We start from the raw sequence: 19,007 nt of genomic DNA on the forward strand, positions 1-19,007 counted from the left end.
TAAACCTTACACTTGTACTTTATTATACCTTAGGTTAACCAAGATAATCTCCTCAGGTATTACGCATCCCACCTCTACCCTCTCACTTTGTCTGCCTGGCCATATGAATTCATTACAGATCTTAGAACTTGATGCATATAATCAAATAAACCTAATGCCAAGGCCCTTATCTGACACAAATCATCTTCCTTTAATTTAATTTACTGAGAAATTACTCCAAGCCCAGACTTCTCTCACATCAGTCTAGAAGATTTCTAAGACCCAATTTAGAGAACTCTGATTTAAGTGAAGTATTATGAAAAAGGAGAATTCTTAGGATTTGCTGGAGAAATACTATACTTGTGTAGTTAGAAACTCCTGGTGCCCTGCCTCTCCATGTCAAGGTTCACCGTGCCCCTATAAACTGGTTGTTGGTATCATAAAGATTTACCTTGGAGATACTAAGTTGTGTGTCATACTGCTAAAGCTTTTAACTACTGGAAGAACTGGTCTGGTTGGATTTGTGTCAAGTTTGAAAGATGATTGCAAGCATGAAATCTTGTCTAAATGATATGGAAGAAAGTAGCCTTGTGGCACATGTTGCATTTTAACCCTAGAGTAGGGAATTTGAATACACAGTGGTATGATTTGCTTTTGTCTAAGTACTGTTTTGTGTTTTATTTTTTATGCATTTTATCTGTGGAAATGTCTGTTATCATTTTCATTTCTCTGATCCACCATATTTGGTGGACCTTAACCCTAACACACTTCCCACTGCATTCCAAGGTTCCTTTGCTGAAGTGGGTTTATAAGCACTTACCTGTCTAAAGCCAGTCCCCCACTCTCCCTTCCTCAGGAGAAGTCTCCTGATTTCATTGACAGTATTCCGTACTCTGTTCCTCGAAAGGTAGTTTTACTAAGAAGTTTGCTAGTTTGTTATAAGAAAATGCGTAGGGGCAGTGTAGTGTCCAAAAGAAACTTCTTTTAGCCATTTTATTGTCTAAGAAATGGGAAGAAAATATAAAGTGAAGAAAAAATTAATATGAAGAGACATTTATATTTGGAAGTGTTGTTAGATCTTCAAATTTGTAACTAAATTGAGTATTTTTATTAGTTTAAATTTCCAGTGCAATGAAATTTGTCTATCTCGATAAGTAATTGATTATTTAATTATGGATGCCAGAGTTTTTCACCATAACTATCTCTAAATTGGAATGCCAATTGTAATAACAATAACAGCAACACTAAAACTGTGTAGAACATAGTTCAATCTTTCTTTGAAGACTTAGAAATTATTTAAGATTGTATGTCTAGTCACCATTATGAATATTAGTTATTTTGGTATCTCACATTGGGATATAGGTTGGCAGGAAGAGACCACACCCACCCCTCTTTCCCATTACAAGTTTAGGTTTAAAGTTCCCAATTTATTTAGTAGTGTTTTTGGAAAGGTGACAGAAGCAGCGTGGCCACGCCGAGTAGAAGCCAGGTTACGCGCATATCAGCACAATTTCCCAGAACCCACAAGTGCCAGATGGGGGCACAGAGTTGCTAATGGCACTCTCCACTGGTCTTAATTTTGTGTCATACTGCAAGCTCCTACTTGAGTCTTAGGTCATTATTTAGGAAAAATAAATATGAATGGTCTTTACCCTACGGGAAAAGATAGCCAACTTTCCTTCTTCTTGAGCCCAACTTAGGACACCAAAGACAGTCAAAGCTACCAGGTGTCCTGGAAAGTCCTGTCCTACCCAGGTTGCCCTCTGACTAATGTAATTTTATTGTGTATGAGAGTTTGGTCGGAGGAGCATGAATACAAATCTATCTCTGTACAGGTATCGCTGAATTGTGAGCGTATTTCCTGGTTAATATATAATTAATTTCAGTCAGTAATTCGAGATACGATACTGCTAACTGATGTGAAAGAAATAAACCTATTGCTCTGTACTTGCAGGGAGCCTAGTTCAATATGGCAAACTATCACGGCAGTTTTTTTTAATGTTCTAGCTCCATTTTTGCTGAAAATCATCACTCCCTTCCTTCCTTCTGGGGAGTATTTTAAGAAGTCATAGTCGTTCTTCATGATATTCAAATCTTTCTGACGCTCCAAAGCTGGCCAGTGGGAGTCCATTCAACTCCGTGCTTTTGACATGGCTCCTGATGGGTGTGGGTGCTTCCCCTGCTTTGTGTCTCAAAAAAATGTCCCAGTCTCACCTTGTGCTTGCTTGCTATCGACTTGCAAACAGGCATTTCTCCAAGGAGTCCTGGTTTATTTTGTTAGGGAATGATATTTAGAAATCCAGGTCTGAGACCAAAGGCATTCATGCAACTGGAATGTCATTGTTTCTAAGCCTTTTCAGTAGCTAGAGCTTAGGGAAAATGTGTGTATATTTTAATTTTGAGTTCATGTTCCAACTCATGGCTAACATTAGGGTTATTTTTTCTTAAATTCCTTTATTTTATTATTGTATCTCCTTTCTCTCATACAGTTGAAAGAAGTTTAATATTACTTGGTAGTTGTTTTGTCCCTAGAATATATCCCGGTAATCATGTGCAGTTAGTTTATTGTTTACAAGGCATTTAAAATATTTTCTCTCTGTTGACAATGTTACCAATTTGATATATTATTAGATACATTTCTTAGGTTATTTTCAATCTTAGGATTTTCTTTTTTAACGTTCGAAATTTATATTTGAACGTGTAGAAAGAACATTAACATAATTCAGAAGTCAAACTACATAAAAAGGTATATTCAGAACAGTCTCATTTTTTATCCCCACCCTTTCCCCACCCATTTTTTTTACCCATTATTATTAATATCTGGTTTATCCTTCCAGTGTTTCTCTTTGCAAAAATAAGCTCTTATGTACACACATACATGTGTTTATTATGTGTTATGAATTTATGTGTGTGTGATGTATTTATTCCATATCCTTTCTTATGCTAAATATACTGTTCTCTACCTTCCTTTTTGACTTAATATATTCTGGGGATTGCTTCATATCAATAGTTAGAGATCCTCCTTTAAAAAAAAAAAGCCAAACAGCAGTCCTCTGTGCAGATGTATCCATTAATATTCAATCAATTTCCTGTTAATGCACATTTAGGTTTCTAATACACATATTGGGTTATTTTTAAAGTAACCTTTCTAAAGTGTTTAAACTCTTCAGTGTGTTTTCATTGCATAAAATCCAGACTCTGTATTATGGCCTCTAGTGCTGGCCTTTACCTACCTCTTCAGCCTCATTTCATACAGTCTTCCTTGTTCACTATACTCGCATCTTCCAGTTCATATATGACTTCCTCAGACCTTCCCTGACCACCTTATCAAGGTATTGGGTTGGCCAAAAGGTTTGTTCGGTTTTTTCCGTAAGATGGCTTTAGTAGCGCTTAGTTGTCTTTAACTTCATTCGAAACAATTTTGTTAGATTGTATTGTGGCAGCTGTCATATCAGCGTGCATTTTAAAAAAACTTATCAAAATTGGTGAATTTTTGTGTAGCCACTTTAATATTGAAGACGGAAGAAAAAAAGCAACACTTTAGGCATATTATGCTTTATTATTTCAAGAAAGGTAAAAACGCAACCGAAACGCAAAAAGAGATTTGTGCAGTGTATGGAGAAGGTGCTGTGACTGATCGAACATGTCAAAAGTGGTTTGCGAAGTTTTGTGCTGGAGTTTTCTCTCTGGACAATGCTTCACAGTTGGGTAGACCAGTTGAAGTTGATAGCGATCAAATCGAGACATTAAATCAAATCGAGACATTAATTGAGAACAATCAATGTTATACCACTCGGGAGGTAGCTGACATACTCAAAATATCCAAATCAAGTGCTGAAAATCATTTGCATCAGCTTCGTTATGTTAATTGCTTTGATGTTTGGGTTCCACATAAGTTAAGCGAATAAAACCTTGACCGTATTTCTGCATGCGATTCTCTACTTAAACATAATGAAAATGTTCCATTTTTAAAACAAATTGTGACGGGCGATGAAAAGTGGATACTGTACAACAATGTGGAACGGAAGAGATCGTGGGGCAAGCGAAATGGGCCACCACCAACCACACCAAAGGCTGGTCTTCATCCAAAGAAGGTGATGTTATGTATATGGTGGGATTGGAAGGGAGTCCTCTATTATGAGCTCCTTCCAGAAAACGAAATGATTAATTCCAACAGGTCTAATTGGTACTGCTCCCGATTAGACCGACTGAAAGTAGCACTCGACAAAGAGCATCCGGAGTTAGTCAACAGAAAATGCATAATCTTCCATCAGGGTAATGCAAGACCTCATATCTCTTTGATGACCATGCAAAAACTGTTACAGCTTGGCTGGGAAGTTCTGATTCATCTGCTCTATTCACTAGACATTGCTTCTTTGGATTTCCATTTATTTCGGTCCTTACAAAATTCTCTTAATGGAAAAAATTTCAGTTCCCTGGAAGACTATAAAAGGTACCTGGAACAGTTCTTTGCTCAAAAAGATAAAAGATTTTGGGAAGATGGAATTATGAAGTTGCCTGAAAAATGGCAGAAGGTAGTGGAACAAAACAGTGAATATGTTTTTCAACAAAGTTCTTGGTGAAAGTGAAAAATGTGTCTTTTATTTTTACTGAAAAACCAAAGGAACTTTTTGGCCGACCCAATAGTTTCTTTTTCTCATCACTATTACTACACTCTGTTTATTTCCTACTAGCAGTTAAAAGCAATCTGAAATTACCTTGCTGTCTTAATTTAGGCTGTATCATACAGTGGCTAAGAACTTGGGTTTTGAGCTAGACCACCTGACTTTTAATCCTGGTTCCATGACCTTAGACATGTTACTTAGCCCTCTGTGCCTGAGTTTCTTCCTCTAAAAAGGGGGTAGCAATAGTATTTTCCTTATAGGATCCTATGAGAAATGAATGGTTAATAAATATAAACACTTATGCAGTTGTTGGCACGTAACTAAGCATAAAATAAATGCTGGCTATATGGGTATTATTATTTGTTCATTGTCCTTCTCTCCTCAGTAAGCTCTGACAGCAAGAGCTTGTCTTACTTGTTGCCCACTGTACTCTCAGTTCCTGAGGTACAGGAGGCACTTACATGTTTGTTGCTAAATGAATAGTAGTTAAAATTCAGTTCCCATCCCTTTGAAACATTCCTGGAAATCTGACTAAAAGAATGTTTTCTCATGTACATCATATGCAGTTGCCAAATCCAACAGATATTTTCATCAAATTCAGCGTCAAAGTACAAATGCCTACTTTTTAACATGTGTCTTGGAAGTTCTGGCCAATTATTAAAATCTGAAAAAGAAATCAGAAACAGGATGGAATTACCATATTTGCTTTAACACAATATATCCATGAAATCCGAAAGGATCAACTAAAATTCTCCTAAAATTGTTGAGAGTTTAGAAAATGATCAGATTTGAGCCATACATGAAGAAATAATTTTCCAGTATACCAGTAACTACCAGTTAGGACTGTAATTGAAGAAAACTATTATTCTACAAAAGCAGCAAAAAAAAAAAAAAAAAGAAAAGAAAAAAAGGTAAAATACTTAGCAATATCCCTAACAAGAAATATGTGGAATGTGTCTTTTCATAAAGAAAATTAGAAAACTTTACTGCGAGATATAAAAGCTTTAGAAAACTGATGACACACCCTGTTTCCAGGTAGAAATATTGACTATTATAGAAATTAAAATTCTTTCAAATATATAAATGTAATGTTAAATTACTGTAAAGCAAACTCATTTGTTTTTATTCATTAATCTTCTCAAAATTATTTTAAAGTTTGTTAGAGAATGTTCAAAAATGAACAAAAATGGTTTGATGGCCATACTTTTAACAACAAAGATTCATAACACACAATCTGGTAGCAACTAGGGGAGAATAAAACTCATACAAGTTCAGTAACTTTTAATATACTAATATTACAAGTGTGACATACTTCTGAAGTTACCCCAGTGTGCTATAAATGTCTCAGCAGATAAGAGACCATGTCATTTAACTTCGTAGCAAGGATCTCAGATACAGGCGAGGTTGTACTTTACCCAGTGTCACAGCATGTTAGAGATAGCATCAAAATTATACTGACGATTCTAAGTAAACTTTAAGTAATTGGTATAGAAAAAATAAATTTCCTCTTTAATCTGTGTACGGTCTAGGATGACTACTTTGTCCCAGTTTGCTCAGGACTTTGCTGGTTTTAGCACTGAAAGGCTCATGTCCCAGGAAACCTCTCAGTTATGGGCAAGCCAGTTACAGTTGATCACCTTTGTACAGTTCATAGAAAAGATGCTTAAGTCTGTAAATAGAGTTTCCCCCAAAATGTAAAGAGAGTGTTTAATCTGGTCAGAGTAACCCATCTAGTGGTCCATTTTGGCCACAAGTTAATCTCAGTGCACAGAATTCCTACAGGAGGATTCATCAGTTCAAGGGATTTATGATTTGGGTTCACTCAAGAAACTATAGCAGGGTTCAATAAGACTCCTGTAATCATATACAAACTGAGTAGGAGGATTGAGGCCATGTGGCTTAGTGTTCTATCCTGCAGCTAATCTCTGATCTTATGGTAATTTGTTGTGTGTTGACTTCTAGAGTAATTTTCCCTGCAGGCTGTACTTCTCAGCAAAAGTCAGTTTTCTAAGGATTTGTTTGCTTTCAGATCTTTTGCTGTTATCTTTCTAACATATAAGTCAGTGGAAATATCTTACTATATGTAACTTATCTCTTGCCTTGATCTACAAAGGATTTAAGGTGACATATTTGGTGTACTATAGATGAATGTTAATAGAAAATCTAATGCTTTTTTATGTGTGTGTGTGTCTTGTACTTACATAGCCATTAGTTTGACAAGTGTGATCTATATCATAATGCAATGAGAAAGAGGGAGTTGTTTATTTTTTCAGTTTTACATTCCAGATTGTAAATGTCATGAAAATTTCTAACCACTAAATAAAATATTTTAGAAATTAACTAGAAATGCAGTTTCTAAATTTACACCATTTTAAGTCTTACTTATCATGAAGATCTCCAAAGCAATATACAACTCAGGTCCCAGTTGTCATCCTGTAGCACGCTTGGGTAGCATTGGGAAGGTGGCTGGTTTACCACGCTTGATTTAAAAAAGTCACAAATTATAATACTTCAGTTTGCTCACAATCCCATCACATAAGATCACAGGCTCTTGAGAAGAATATGCAAAAACCCTGATATTATTTATAAAGCAACTGTTTCTGCAACTTCTGCAGAAAATTTCCTACAGAATATAAAGTATACTTGTAATAGATTATTTTGTGGTCAGCTGTTGAGATCGGCATTTCTTTTCATACTAAGTAAAAATGTGACCTCTTGCCCCAACTAAGGTATTTTCTCTTTATTATTATTTTTTAGTATCTAAAAAGCACGGCAAGCTCATTACTTTTTTACGGACATTCATGAAGTCTCGTCCAACAAAACAGAAGTTGAAGCAGCGTGGGATCTTGAAAGAAAGGGTATTTGGTTGTGACCTGGGGGAGCACCTTCTGAATTCTGGTTTTGAAGGTAAAAATAAAATTTATGAACTCATAATTTTAGTTTCTGACCTCTCCCTGTTGATTTCCTATAATCAATTAAAGTAGATTGGACAAGCAATACCTATTCCAAGTAAGTTCAGCAGCACATATTGAACGTTCTCAGGTACTCACCTGAGTTCTGGGGTAGCTGAGAATCAAGAGGGGTCTAGGAATGCACTTTGGCATCAGAGATGCTTGTGATCTGTTCAGGAAGAGGAAAACATTCACACAGAGGGTATAGTAGCTCTGCTAGTTTACGTTATTTTCATATCTGTCCAGATAGCTTCCTCAGCCAGTTTTCCTTCTCACAGTTTATTCTAAAATGTTTATTTCTCTTTTGAAAAAAAAGTCATAGTTTTGAGACTGTATATTACCAAGACCAGCCTCCCAACTTTTATAACTAAAAATTTAAATTCCTTTTTCTGTAAATTAAATTCTTATTCAAGAATTCAGTGCTTGGATGAATGGATGGATGTGATCATTATGAGGGAGTGCTTTCCAGTTTGTTATTAGCTTTCAAATATCAATTCAGCAAGTTTTAGTTGTGCTTAGAAGTTTTGGTTGTGTTTCCATTCTTAGTAAGTATGGTAGAGAGGACAGATGCCAATATATAATTTCTTTATGAAAAATAACAGGTTTAATAACTGTAATGGTTATATATCCCCTAACTATGATAAAATCTATTCTAGTGGAACAAAGGGTTTGTAGGTGTCATTGATTTTTTCATAGGACTTGTTTTATTTGCTGCACATATTTGAAGCCAAATATCCTTAAAATGAGATCGCTTTTTTAAAAAGTGAGAACTTTGTAGAAAACTAGGTAAAATTACATTTGGTACAAAATGTAAAAAATATTTTAAAACTCAAGGTGAGGAAACTCTGTTGCCCGAATGTATTTCTGTTTGAGGTTATTTGGCCCTTTCAACAAGAGGCTTTCTTAAATTATTGTAAATATACGGGGATTTTATAATCAGAGCACACTGGAAACAAGCAAGGCCCAATAACCCCTGAAATTAATCCTTTAGGTAATCGTATTTTTCTAACCAAAAATCATGATGCACATTCTAATGTGTAACACCGTACCGTGTACTCTTGGCCTGGAAGCCACTGCCTTGAGAATGGAACTTGCCTTTTTCGTCTGTGTTACACAATGCTTGCATGATGCCTGGCATATAAAAGGCTGAATGTGTGAAGGGAATGACTGACTGAATAAATGAAGAGAAAAGAACAGAAATGAAACTGAAACTGTCAAGAAAAATAAAGGACCAATTTTTGTCATACTTACTTATACTTCTTTTAGCCATGATTCTAATTTTAAGGGTCATCAGTTTAATTTAAACATTTACTTCCTATTGTATTGTCATTTGATGATAAAAAAGTACTAAAAATATTAAATAAGAGTGGTTTAGAAGTGTATTATTTGGAGAATGTGGGAATAATTCTTAAAGTTATATCACCTTTTGGAAGAATCATTTTGGAGGTTTCTAATGTTATGTTTTGACTGGGTGATTATTTAATGTGCACTTGGCTGGTTGGTTAGATGGTTTGAGGGAAAAAGGTAGTTAATAAAATGCCTTTTTATACTAGGATTTCTTCTAATAATGTATTGGGTTCTCATATTACTTTCTTATGTTAGTGAAAAAAAGAATTCAGATCTTTTCTCTTTTTATCTTCCTGTACTGTTCTTCAGTTTCTACTCTCTGTTTTTCAAAATGAAAGTTTATGCTCTTCTCTTTCATTTTGCTACTAATTTTAATTTTATGTCTCATTAGTCTCTCTTAAAATTCTAAGTAATAACAATGTTCAGTTATATTGTTTTATTTATGAAGCTCTGTGATGTGATTGTTTTTTGGACATTCAGTCCTTTTACTTAGGGAACATAAAGTGTAAAGAAACAGTTCAGATGTTTTCCATGAAGTATGATGTCTGTAGAGGCTTAGCTGTATAATCAGGGAAAGACCTCTAATTCCCCATATTTTCAAATTTGCCTACTTGTTTGGGAGAACATAAGCAAGTATGAATATAATATCACATGGTTGTAAGAATCCCAGAGAAGTTATCTATACTTTTTGACAGATGGTACGTTATTTTTTTTAGGTTTTTTTTTTTTTTTTTGGAGTATAATTGCTTTACAATGTTGTGCTGTACAATGAAGTGAATCGGCTATATGTATACCTATATCCCCTCCCTCTTGGACCTTCTTCCCACCCACCCCATCCCACCCATCTAGGTCATCACAGAAGCACCAAGCTGAGCTCCCTGTGCTATACAGCAGGTGCCCACTAGCTATCTGTTTTACACATGGTAGTGTATTTGTGTCAAATCTAATCTCCCAATTTGTCCCACCCTCCCCTTGCCCCTGTGTGTCCACATGTCCATTCTCTACATCTGAGTCTTTATTCCTGCCCTGAAAATAGGTTCATCTGTACCATTTTTCTAGATTCCACATATATGCGTTAATATACGATATTTGTTTTTCTCTTTCTGACTTACATCACTCTGTATGACAGACTCTAGGTCCATGCACATCTCTACAAATGACCCAATTTTGTTCCTTTTTATGGCTGAGTAATATTCCATTGTATACATGTACCACATCTTCTTTATCCATTCATCTGTCATTGGACATTTAGGTTGTTTCCATGTCCTGGCTATTGTAAATAGTGCTGCAGTGAACATTGGGGTACATGTGTCCTTTTGAATTATGGTTTTCTCAGGGTATATGCCCAGTAGTGGTATTGCTGGGTTGTATGGTAATTCTATTTTTAGTTTTTTAAGGAACCTCCATACTGTTCTCCCTAGTGGCTGTATCAATTTACATTCCCACCAACAGTGCAAAAGGGTTCCCTTTTCTCCATACCCTCTCCCGCATTTATTGTTTGTAGATATTTTGATGATGACCATTCTGACCGGTGTGAGGTGGTACCTCATAGTAGTTTTGATTTGCATTTGTCTAATAATTAGTGATGTTGAGCATCTTTTCATGTGCCTCTTGGCCATCTGTATGTCTTCTTTGGTGAAATGTCTGTTTAGGTCTTCTGCCCATTTTTTAATTGGCTTGTTTGTTTTTTTGGTATTGAGCTCCGTGAGCTGTTTGTGTATTTTGGAGATTAATCCTTCATCCGTTGCTTGATTTGCAAATATTTTCTCCCCTTCTGAGGGTTGTCTTTTCGTCTTGTTTATGGTTTCCTTTGCTGTGCAAAAGCTTTTAAGTTTAGTTGGGTCCCATTTGTTTATTTTTGTTCTTATTTTCATTACTCTAGGAGGTGGGTCAAAAAAGATCTTGTTGTGATTTTTGTCAAAGAGTGTTCTTCCTGTGTTTTCCTCTAAGAGTTTTATGGTGTCTGGTCTTACATTTAGGTCGTTAATCCATGTTGAGTTTATTTTTGTGTGTGGTGTTAGGGAGTGTTCTAATTTCATTCTTTTAAATGTAGCTGTCCAGTTTTCCTGGCACCACTTATTGAAGAGGCTGTTTTTTCTCCACTGTATGTTCTTGCCTCCTTTGTCATAAATTAGGTGACCATATGTGTATGGGTTTATCTCTGGGCTTTCTATCCTGTACCATTGATCTATATTTCTGTTTTTGTGCCAGTACCATACTGTCTTGATTACTGTAGCTTTGTAGTATAGTTTGAAGTTGGGGAGCCTGATTCCTCCAACTCCGTTTTTCTTTCTCAGGACTGCTTTGGCTATTCAGGGTCTTTTGTGTTTCCATACAAACTGTAAAATGTTTTGCTCTAATTCTGTGAAGAATGCCATTGATAGTTTGATAGGGATTGCATTGAATCTGTAGATTGCTTTGGGTAGTATAGTCATTTTCACAATATTGATTCTTCCAATCCAAGAACATGGTCTATTTCTCCATCTGTTTATGTCGTCTTTGATTTCTTTCATCAGTGTTTTATAGTTTTCTGAGTACAAGTCTTTTATCTCCTTAGGTAGGTTTATTCCTAGGTATTTTATTCTTTTTGTTGTGATGGTAAATGGGATTGTTTCCTTAATATCTCTTTCTGATCTTCCGTTGTTAGTGTATAGGAATGCCAGAGATTTCTGTGCATTAATTTTGTATCCTGCAACCTTACCAAATTTATTGATTAGTTCTAGTAGTTTTCTGGTGGCATCAAAGGATTTTCTATGTATAGTATCATGTCATCTTATTTTTATGAAAATTCTGTAATGCAAGCTAGGAGAGCCTGATAATGCAGAAATAAAACTCTGTCCTCTGAAGAGTTTTCTTCCAAGGCAAACCTTTTGTGTACTTGCTTGAGTTAGCATGATAACTTGGAGCATGCTTTATGAGAAATATCTTCTAAAAAAAAATACAGCTTTGTTTTCCTTTTTCTCTTTAAGTAATTATGTTAATTGCCCCAATAATCTCTAAATATATTTTCTTTGAAATAGCTGATAGAAATTTTCCAGCCCCAGATTTTACTATTCTACCTCTCGTTTGCAGAGTAGGAGCCTAAAGCATTGAGGTTATCATTGATGGAACAATTTTAGAAATAGGAGTCAAACTCATAAAGATACTTTATATTTTGCATTTTGCATATCATTTTGACATAGAGATTGCTTATATTATCAAAGTCAATCCACAAAAAATACCCAACAATTCTGCCTGCCCTTTATCTCTACCACATATACATATTCCCTTTCTTGTTACTAAAATTCTTAAATGCTTTTAGAAGTAAAAAGCATACAGCTGAAAATGAATACAGTTCTACATGAAGACCAAGATCCCTATTCTGCTGACTTGGTCAGATAACTTCGTCAGGCTCACAGGGTCCTGTAAATTAATTCATTTGCTAATTTTCTACATTGTGTCAAGACAGTGCTCCTGGATTTTGAGTACACAAGGATGAACAAAGCATGTTTGTTTGCCATTTAAGAGTTTGACTAAGAAGGAGTAATAGCTGTATAAACAAATAAATATTAATTCAAAAATGGCATAGTTCTGTGGGCACCTAGAACCTAGTGCAGCTACCTCTACTTGGGACTTTGGGGGATATTCAGAGAAGGCTTGCTTAAGAGTGATAGTTCAGTTGGGTTTTGAACAACAGCCAAGAGTTTTCCATAAGAAGATGGTAGTAGAGAAAGAATCCAGGCAGAGGAAATTGGTTTTCCATCACCTGGAAATTGATGGACTTATAGAATGGCTGGTTAGTATGGTAAAAGATGAAACTTCACTTGGCCTAGAGTTGTGAAATATGGTAATAATAAAATAAGTGCAAATGGCAAAGGACCTTAAAATTCAGGCAGTGTATTTCCATAGTTAAAATGTGGCTCTGTACTTGGACTGCTTCAGTTAGCACCTTATTTCTGCCATTTGTTTACTGCTTGTCCGTGGGTAAATCTTCACCTAAGCCTCAGTTTCCTCTCTGTAAAATGGGGATAATGATAGAACTTCTCCCACAGGATTTCTGTGAGAATGAAATGAGAGTATCCATTGTAAAGCACTTAGCCTGGCACCTTATACATGCTCAATAATATACCTGCTTTTTAATAAAATTATTCAAAGCTAAGGAGTCTTAAGTTTTAAATGTAAGTTACAGGATCTGATAGAATTTAAAAGACAGGATGCAGGAAGTACAACAAAAGGCAGGAAAACCAAGGAAAAGTCTTCTGTAGTAATGATGATAATATGCTGTAAGTGAAATACATTAGCTAAAATTATCTTATTAAAATATCTTAATTGTTTCATTCCCCACTCTGCATGTTTCATCCCTAATATAGTAGTTTTTTGCACACCAAATAATGTTCTTCCAAGCCATTCTTTTCATGGATTGTAACTTAAAACGATGAAAGGAACATAGCTACTAAAGCCTGTGAATTCCTCAGTCTGCATTGCAAGACAAATGAAGTTCAGATTTCAGTAATTGTAAATTTTTGAATGGTTAGAAAAATGTTTTATCATAGACTTTAAACGTTCTGTTCTAGACCGTTGTTCAGAGAGGTAACCAAAGTGCCTTTCTCTTCTTCCTGCTTGTGGTTGGTGTCGTTTATGATGAGCTGATACTGTCGGTCAGAAGTCAGTAATTTTAATGCAACGATAGGCAGGAAATTAAAAGATTCCATTTACTTGAAATTGCTTTGACCTTCGCATTATGTTGATGTTTTGTTTATTGGATATAATTGGAATTAGCATTAACTATAAAAATGATAAAAGAAACTTTTAAAAGTGAAAAATTGAAGCACTTAGAATAGATAGTTGTCAGGCTGGGATAAGCATTTAACTTTGCATATTCATTCACTGTGTACGAAGTTCAGCTGAATAGCTGTATTTTTTAAAAATCTAGAATGGTTTTAGAACTGAACAGTTCACCTTACTAACATGATCTAAATGAGTCTGTTGCAGAAGATCTTAGAGAAACTATGCTAATGATGTATGAACTCTTCCACTTACCTAAATGTAACAAGATAGAGCCAGTCTTGATTATTTAGCAACCAGTTATCTAGCGTAGATGTGAAATTAAGTAAATATGCCTTTGTCAGTTTTTGTAGTAGATTAATCTCCCCCCCTTAAAACTTTAATTTGCAAATTTCATTTTGCTAAGACATTCTCATTTTTTGTGACTTTGTTTCCACTGAATACTCTCAATTTAAATCTTCAAAAATTCTCTCTAGTGCCCCAGGTTCTTCAAAGCTGTACAGCATTCATTGAGAGATATGGCATCGTGGATGGAATATATCGTCTCTCTGGCGTTGCCTCCAATATCCAGAGACTACGGTAAAACCTAATTTGGCATTTTCTTTTTCGTTCCTACTGTAATTCATTAAAATGAAACTGTTTCAAAATTAAGTCACTTATATTGATAACTGTAATTTTCTGTAAGATAGTTTAAAGTAGGAAATAATATCCATATTGTTCTCTGTGTATATTTTCCTAAATGCCATCTCTTCGTTTGTAGTATCAGAAAACCATGTCCCCTAATCTCTTCAGTACTTGTATTTTCTCTTTGCAATATTTGAAGATTTTTAAAAATTGAATTTGAACCTATGATAACCATGAGAGATGATAATTTACATTATAATAGAATTATTCTTTAGTTAATTACAATTGATGAGAGCGAACTTTCTAATCTCCTTTCACCTGAGCTCTGTAGTATATGTTCAAGTGTGCATGTATTACATATTGCACATCCTCTCCCATTATCGTCTCAGAGACAAGAATAGTGATATCCTTTACACCAGCAATAGAATTTTTAATTTTTGCTTAATCTCTTAGATTCTAGTCTATTCTTAATATGTTATTATCCTTTATTTTTTAGTCTATTCTTAATATGTTATTATCCTTTATTTTTCACTGTGGTGCATGATAATTGCCATTATTCTATAGGATTTTAATTGTTCTAATTTGACCACAGAGTTCATCTCTATTTTCAGGAATACATGTTTGGAAACTAACTGAAATTGATTCTTTTCTTTTTTTTAATAGATCTTTATTGGAGTATAATTGCTTCACAATACCGTGTTAGTTTCTGTTGCACAACAAAGCGAATCAACCATATGCATACACATGTCCCCATATCCCCTTCCTCTTGAGCCTCCCTCCCATCCTCCCTATCCCACCCTTCTAGGTCATCACAAAGCACTGAGCCAATCTCCCTGTGCTATGCTGCTGCTTCCCACCAGCCAACGGTTTTACATTTGGTAGTGTATATATGTCGATGCTGCTCTCACTTTGCCCTAGCTTCCCCCCCGACCCCATGTCCTCAAGTCCATTCTCTGTGTCTACCTCCTTCCTGCCCTGCAACTAGGTTCATCAGTACCTTTTTTTTTTAGATTCCATATATATGCGTTAGCATACGGTATTTGTTTTTCTCTTTCTGACTGACTTCATTCTGTATGACAGACTCTAGTCCATCTGCATCTCTACAAATGACCCAATTTCGTTCCTTTTTGTGGCTGAGTAATATTCCATTGTATATATGTGCCACATCTTCTTTATCCATTCATCTATCATTGGACATTTAGGTTGTTTCCATGTCCTGGCTATTGTAAATAGTGCTGTAGTGAACATTGGGGTACATGTGTCCTTTTGAATTATGGTTTTCTCAGGGTATGTGCCCAGTAGTGGGATTGCTGGGTCATATGGTAGTTCTATTTTTAGTTTAGTTTTTTTTTTTAAATAAATTTATTTATTTATTTACTTATGGCTGCGCTGGGGCTTCATTGCTGCACGTGGGCTTTCTCCCACGACGAGTGGGGACTGCTCTGTTGTGGTGTGTGGGCGTCTCATTGCAGTGGCTTCTCTTGTTGCAGAGCATGGGCTCTAGGCGTGCAGGCTTCAGTAGTTGTGGCACACGGGCTTAGTCGTTCTGGCTCACGGGCTCCAGAGTGCAGGCTCAGTAGTTGTGGTGCACGGGCTTAGTTGCTCCATGGCATGTGGGATCTTCCTGGACCAGGGCTCGAACCCGTGTCCCCTACATTGGCAGGCGGATTCTTAACCCCTGCACCACCAGGGAAGTCCTATTTTCAGTTTTTTAAGGGCCCTCCATACTGTTTTCCGTAGTGGTTGTATCAGTTTACATTCCCACCAACAGTGCAGGAGGGTTCCCTTTTTACCACACCCTTTCCAGCATTAAATTGTTTTCTAGATTTTTTGATAATGGCCATTCTGACCGGTTTGAGGTGATACCTCATTGTAGTTTTGATATGCATTTCTCTAATAATTAGTGATGTTGAGCATCTTTTCATGTGCCTCCCAGCCATCCGTATGTCCTCCTTGGTGAAATGTCTACCTAGGTTTTCCGCATGTGTTTTAACTGGATTGTTTGTTTTATTGATATTGAGCTCCATGAGCTGTTTGTATATTTTGTAGATTAATCCTTTGTTGTTTCATTTGCAAACATTTTCTCCCATTCTGAGGGTTGTCTTTTTGTCTTGTTTATGGTTTCCTTTGCTGTGCAAAAGCTTTTAAGTTTAATTAAGTCCCATTTGTTTATTTTTGTTTTTATTTCCATTACTCTAGGAGGTGGGTCAAAAAAGATCTTGCTGTAGTTTATGTCAAAGAGTGTTTTTCCTATGTTTTCCTCTAAGAGTTTTATAGTGTCTGGTCTTACATTTAGGTCTTTAATCCATTTTGAGTTTATTTTTGTGTATGGTATTAGGTAGTGTTCTAATTTCATTCTTTTACATGTAGCTATCCAGTTTTCCCAGCACCACTTATTGAAGAGGCTGTCTTTTCTCCATTGTATGTTCTTGCCTCCTTTGTCGTAAATTAGGTGACCATATATGCGTGGGTTTATCTCTGGGCTTTCTATCCTGTACCATTGATCTATATTTCTGTTTTTGTGCCAGTACCATACTGTCGTGATTACTGTAGCTTTGTGGTATAGTTTGAAGTCGGGGAGCCTGGTTCCTCCAACTCCGTTTTTCTTTCTCAAAATTGCTTTGGCTATTCGGGGTCTTTTGTGTTTCCATACAAATTGTAAAATTTTTTGTGCTAATTCTGTGAAGAATGCCATTGGTAGTTTGATAGGGATTGCATTGAATCTGTAGATTGCTTTGGGTAGGAGAGTCATTTTCACAAATATTGATCCTTCCAATCCAAGAACATGGTACATTTCTCCATCTGTTTATGTCATCTTTGATTTCTTTCATCAGTGTTTTATAGTTTTCTGAATACAAGTCTTTTGCCTCCTTAGGCAGGTTTATTCCTAGGTATTTTATTCTTTTTGTTGCAATGGTAGGTGGGAGTGTTTCCTTCATTTCTCTTTCTGATTTTTCTTTGTTGGTGCATAGGCATGCCAGAGATTTCTGTGCATTAATTTTGTATCCTGCAACCTTACCAAATACATTGATTAGTTCTAGTAGTTTTCTGGTGGCATCTTTAGGATTTTCTATTTATAGTATAATGTCATTGCAAACTGTGACAGTTTTACTTCTTCTTTTCCAATTTGTATTCCTTTCATTTCTTTTTCTTCTCTGATTGCTGTGGCTAGGACTTCCAAAACTATGTTGAATAAGAGTGGTGAGAGTGGACATCCTTGTCTTCTTCCTGATCTTAGTGGAAATGCTTTCAGTTTTTCACCATTAAGTATGATGCTTGCTGTGGGTTTGTCATATATGGCCTTTGTTATGTTGAGGTAGGTTCCCTCTATGCCCATTTTCTGAAGACTTTTTATCATAAATGGGTGTTGAATTTTGTCAAAAGCTTTTTCTGCATCTATTGAGATGATCATATGGTTTTTATTCCTTGATTTGTTGATGTGGTGTTTCACATTGATTTACGTATATTGAAGAATCCTTGCATCCCTGGGATAAATCCCACTTGATCATGGTATATGATCCTTTTAATGTGCTGTTGGATTCTGTTTGCTATTATTTTGTTGAGGATTTTTGCATCTATGTTCATCAGGGATATTGGTCTGTAATTTTCTTTTTTTGTAGTACCTTTTTCTGCTTCTGGTATCAGGATGTTGGTGGCCTCATAGAATGAATTTGGGGGTGTTTCTCCCTCTGCAATTTTTGGGAAGAGTTTGAGAAGGATAGGTGTTAACTCTTCTCTAAATGTTTGATAGAATTTGCCTGTGAAGCCATCTGCTCCTGGACTTTTGTTTGTTGGAAGAGTTTTAATTATGCTTTCAATTTCATTATTTTTGATAGGTCTGTTTGTATTTTCTAATTCTTCCTGGTTCAGTCTTGGAAAATTGTACCTTTCCAGAATTTGTCCATTTCTTTGTGGTTGTCCATTTTATTGGCATACGGTTGTTTGTAGTATTCTCTTACAATCCTTTGTATTTCTGCTGTGTCAGTTGTGATTTCTCCTTTTTCATTGCTAATTTTATTGATTTGCATCCTCTCCCTTTTTTTCTTGATGAGTCAGGCTAAGGGTTTATCAATTTTGTTTATCTTATTAAAGAACCAGCTTTTAGTTTTATTGATCTTTGCTATTGTTTTTTCATTTCTCTTTCATTCATTTCTGCTCTGATCTTGATGATTTCTTTCCTTCTACTGACTTTGGGTTTTCTTTGTTCTTGTTTCTCTAGTTTTAAGTGTAGGGTTAGATTGTTTGTTTGAGATTTTTCTTGTTTCTTGAGGTGAGATTGAATTGCTATAAACCTCCCTCTTAGAACTGCTTTTGCTGCATCCCATAGGTTTTGGTCATTGTGTTTTCGTTGTCATTTGTTTCTATGTATTTTTTTATTTCTTCTTTGATTTCTTCAGTGATCTCTTGGTTATTTAGTAGCACACTGTTTAGCCTCCATGTATTTGGGTTTTTTACAGTTTTTTTCCTGTATTGATTCCTGATCTCATAGCGTTGTGGTCAGAAAAGATGCTTGATATGATTTCAATTTTCTTAAATTTTCCGAGGCTTGATTTGTGACCCAAGATGTGATCTATCCTGGAGAATGTTCCATGTGCACTGGAGAAGAAAGTGTCTTCTGCCATTTTTGGATGGAATGTTCTATAAATATCAATTAAATCTATCTGATCTAGTGTGTTATTTAAAGCATGTGTTTCCTTTTTATTTTCTGTTTGGATGA

At 35.6% G+C, this 19,007-nt stretch overlaps 1 protein-coding gene across 5 annotated transcripts in view; it reads left to right on the forward strand.

The window, feature by feature from the left end:
• The window catches only part of ARHGAP32 (Rho GTPase activating protein 32), a 275,222-nt gene that overhangs the window by 228,032 nt on the left and 28,183 nt on the right, over positions 1-19,007 (forward strand). For all 5 annotated transcript variants that reach the window (XM_059930040.1, XM_059930043.1, XM_059930042.1 and 2 more), the window contains 2 exons: positions 7,362-7,511; positions 14,143-14,245. In XM_059930040.1, the coding sequence (XP_059786023.1) occupies positions 7,362-7,511; positions 14,143-14,245 (253 nt within the window). The remainder of the gene's footprint in view (positions 1-7,361; positions 7,512-14,142; positions 14,246-19,007) is intronic.

The sequence above is a fragment of the Balaenoptera ricei genome, chromosome 8, assembly GCF_028023285.1.
Source record: "Balaenoptera ricei isolate mBalRic1 chromosome 8, mBalRic1.hap2, whole genome shotgun sequence".
In the NCBI taxonomy this organism is placed as follows: domain Eukaryota; kingdom Metazoa; phylum Chordata; class Mammalia; order Artiodactyla; family Balaenopteridae; genus Balaenoptera; species Balaenoptera ricei.